This window comes from Beauveria bassiana, assembly GCF_000280675.1.
Source record: "Beauveria bassiana ARSEF 2860 unplaced genomic scaffold BBA_S00108, whole genome shotgun sequence".
Taxonomy (NCBI): Eukaryota; Fungi; Ascomycota; class Sordariomycetes; order Hypocreales; family Cordycipitaceae; genus Beauveria; species Beauveria bassiana.
The window spans coordinates 18,408-20,129 of record NW_007930943.1 but is presented as its reverse complement, the minus strand read 5'-3'; the positions used below and the strand labels follow the sequence as shown (position 1 = coordinate 20,129).

General features: G+C 53.7%; 2 protein-coding genes across 2 annotated transcripts; both read right to left on the bottom strand.

Moving 5' to 3' along the window:
- Positions 1–19: 19 nt before the first annotated feature.
- BBA_10252 (uncharacterized protein) lies at positions 20–374 on the bottom strand (the record flags this gene model as incomplete). The annotated part of the gene is made up of 2 exons (XM_008605349.1): positions 20–101; positions 148–374. The coding sequence occupies 2 exons, from the start codon at positions 372–374 to the stop codon at positions 20–22; spliced, it is 309 nt and encodes a 102-aa protein (XP_008603571.1).
- Positions 375–386: 12 nt separating this feature from the next.
- Positions 387–1,409, bottom strand: BBA_10251 (pol-like protein; the record flags this gene model as incomplete). Its single annotated transcript, XM_008605348.1, has 3 exons — positions 387–1,121; positions 1,237–1,319; positions 1,373–1,409. The coding sequence occupies 3 exons, from the start codon at positions 1,407–1,409 to the stop codon at positions 387–389; spliced, it is 855 nt and encodes a 284-aa protein (XP_008603570.1).
- Between the last annotated feature and the right edge of the window lie 313 nt (positions 1,410–1,722).

Here is a 1,722-nt window from a genome sequence, read left to right as displayed (position 1 = left end):
TCCAATGTAAATGGATGCTTTACTGTATTTCTGGTGCCGAAGCTCGTCCAAGGCCTGTACTGCTCTGATGAGGATGTGCTGGCCAGTGGACATACCGAGTCCTGTATGGCTTGTGTGGCCGCCTGGTCGTTCGCGAAGATGACGCACCGGCCAGGACTGGCTCCTGCTCTGTTGACATCAACCACAGCCTGGAGAGCCAGATCCAGCTGGTGGAGCTCCGCCGCGAATACCGTGGATACGTCCCAGGTGCCCACGTACTGAGTCCGCCTTGCGCTGATGCCGTCGAGCCGGAGCTCAGGGGCGACTGCAGCTGCACCGACGTGGCCGTTAATGCCGCTGCCATCGGTGTAGATACGGATCGTCCCTGATTCCATGGCATCATGCTCTCAAATTGCCTTCGCAGCAGTTTCTGCTATGCGTACGACTGGCGGTGTCCACCAAGGCGGCACGACGTGTGGTTTCCAGTTCTCGAGTTGATTGAGTTGAACACCGAACCTGTCATCCAGAATGGTTGAGGATCGATCGAGAGGGCTCACGGCGTCGCGGAGCCTATCCCCCGTCTCCTGATCACCGACAGTTACAGCCACGTCATTGAAAAGCGGTGTCTTTCTGATGCGCATCGTTGTCTCGATTGCCGTCTTTTCGAGTTGTTGAAGCACCGGCAATAGATGTGCTTCGATGTCGACCGTGCAGCCTGCTGTCGTCTCTAAAGCCCCAGTAATGATTTGCCCAGCGCGACGTTGAACATTTCGAGCAGCGCTGATCACGGAGCTTCCACGACTTGTGCATCCGGTGCCGGGGATAAACCATGCCGAGCATCCGTACAACATCTGCAGCCCGATGATGGTTCTGTACACTTGTCGAAGGTTGATCAGTCCTGTACCCCATGAGGATGATCCTAGGGCCGAAAGAGCAGAGAGTCGGGCGTTGGCTCTGGCTTCCAATTTCTCTCGGTGATGGTCCCATCGCAGCCTAGTGTCCAAATGGACGCCTAAGTACCCGCATGCAGGAGATGCTTTCACCTTGTTGCGAGGCAGGCGAAGAGCATGCGTGATGTTCGCTGTCGGGTCTCTGGTGAAATGAACCAGCTCGTACTTGGCGGGCGCAAACTTCGAGGCATGCTTTGCACCCCATTTTCAGCTTTGCGGTGATGGCTTTTAGAGTTTTGCAATGGTGTGGTGCAAATGGTCTGACTACCAGGATAGCGACGTCATCAGTCAGACAACTTTGTCATACGGTTGTGACGGTTCGGTGTCGACGATTCGGTACCGCTGATTTGTCGAGCCCGTCCTGGCCCTCGTCGGCTTCTAACAAAGCCACTACGCTATGAGCATTTGAATACAGTTCTGTGCCAGGACGACAACTACGGTACTTGCAAAGCCGCTGAATTCTCGGAGAGCCGTGAACATTTTCCAGACGCACCTCTAAAAATAGGAACTGGACGATTTTTGACACATTGATGGCGTAGTTATTGATTACGTGTACAAACTGTCTCAAATAACTAGCTGCGCAACGAATCGAATTGGTGCAAAGAAAAAAAGGCTCACAGCAAGCCAGAAGAGCCACCATATTGTTGCCAAGAAAACAATCCTTGCCAGCCATAGACAGAGAGCAATGCAAATCATTTTCGCAGCCGTTTCGTGTTTTGTATAAGTAGTCATCACTGCAGCCCTCACACCTCTACCGACGGCGGTCACCGGCGCGGATGTGGCGACGGTGCAT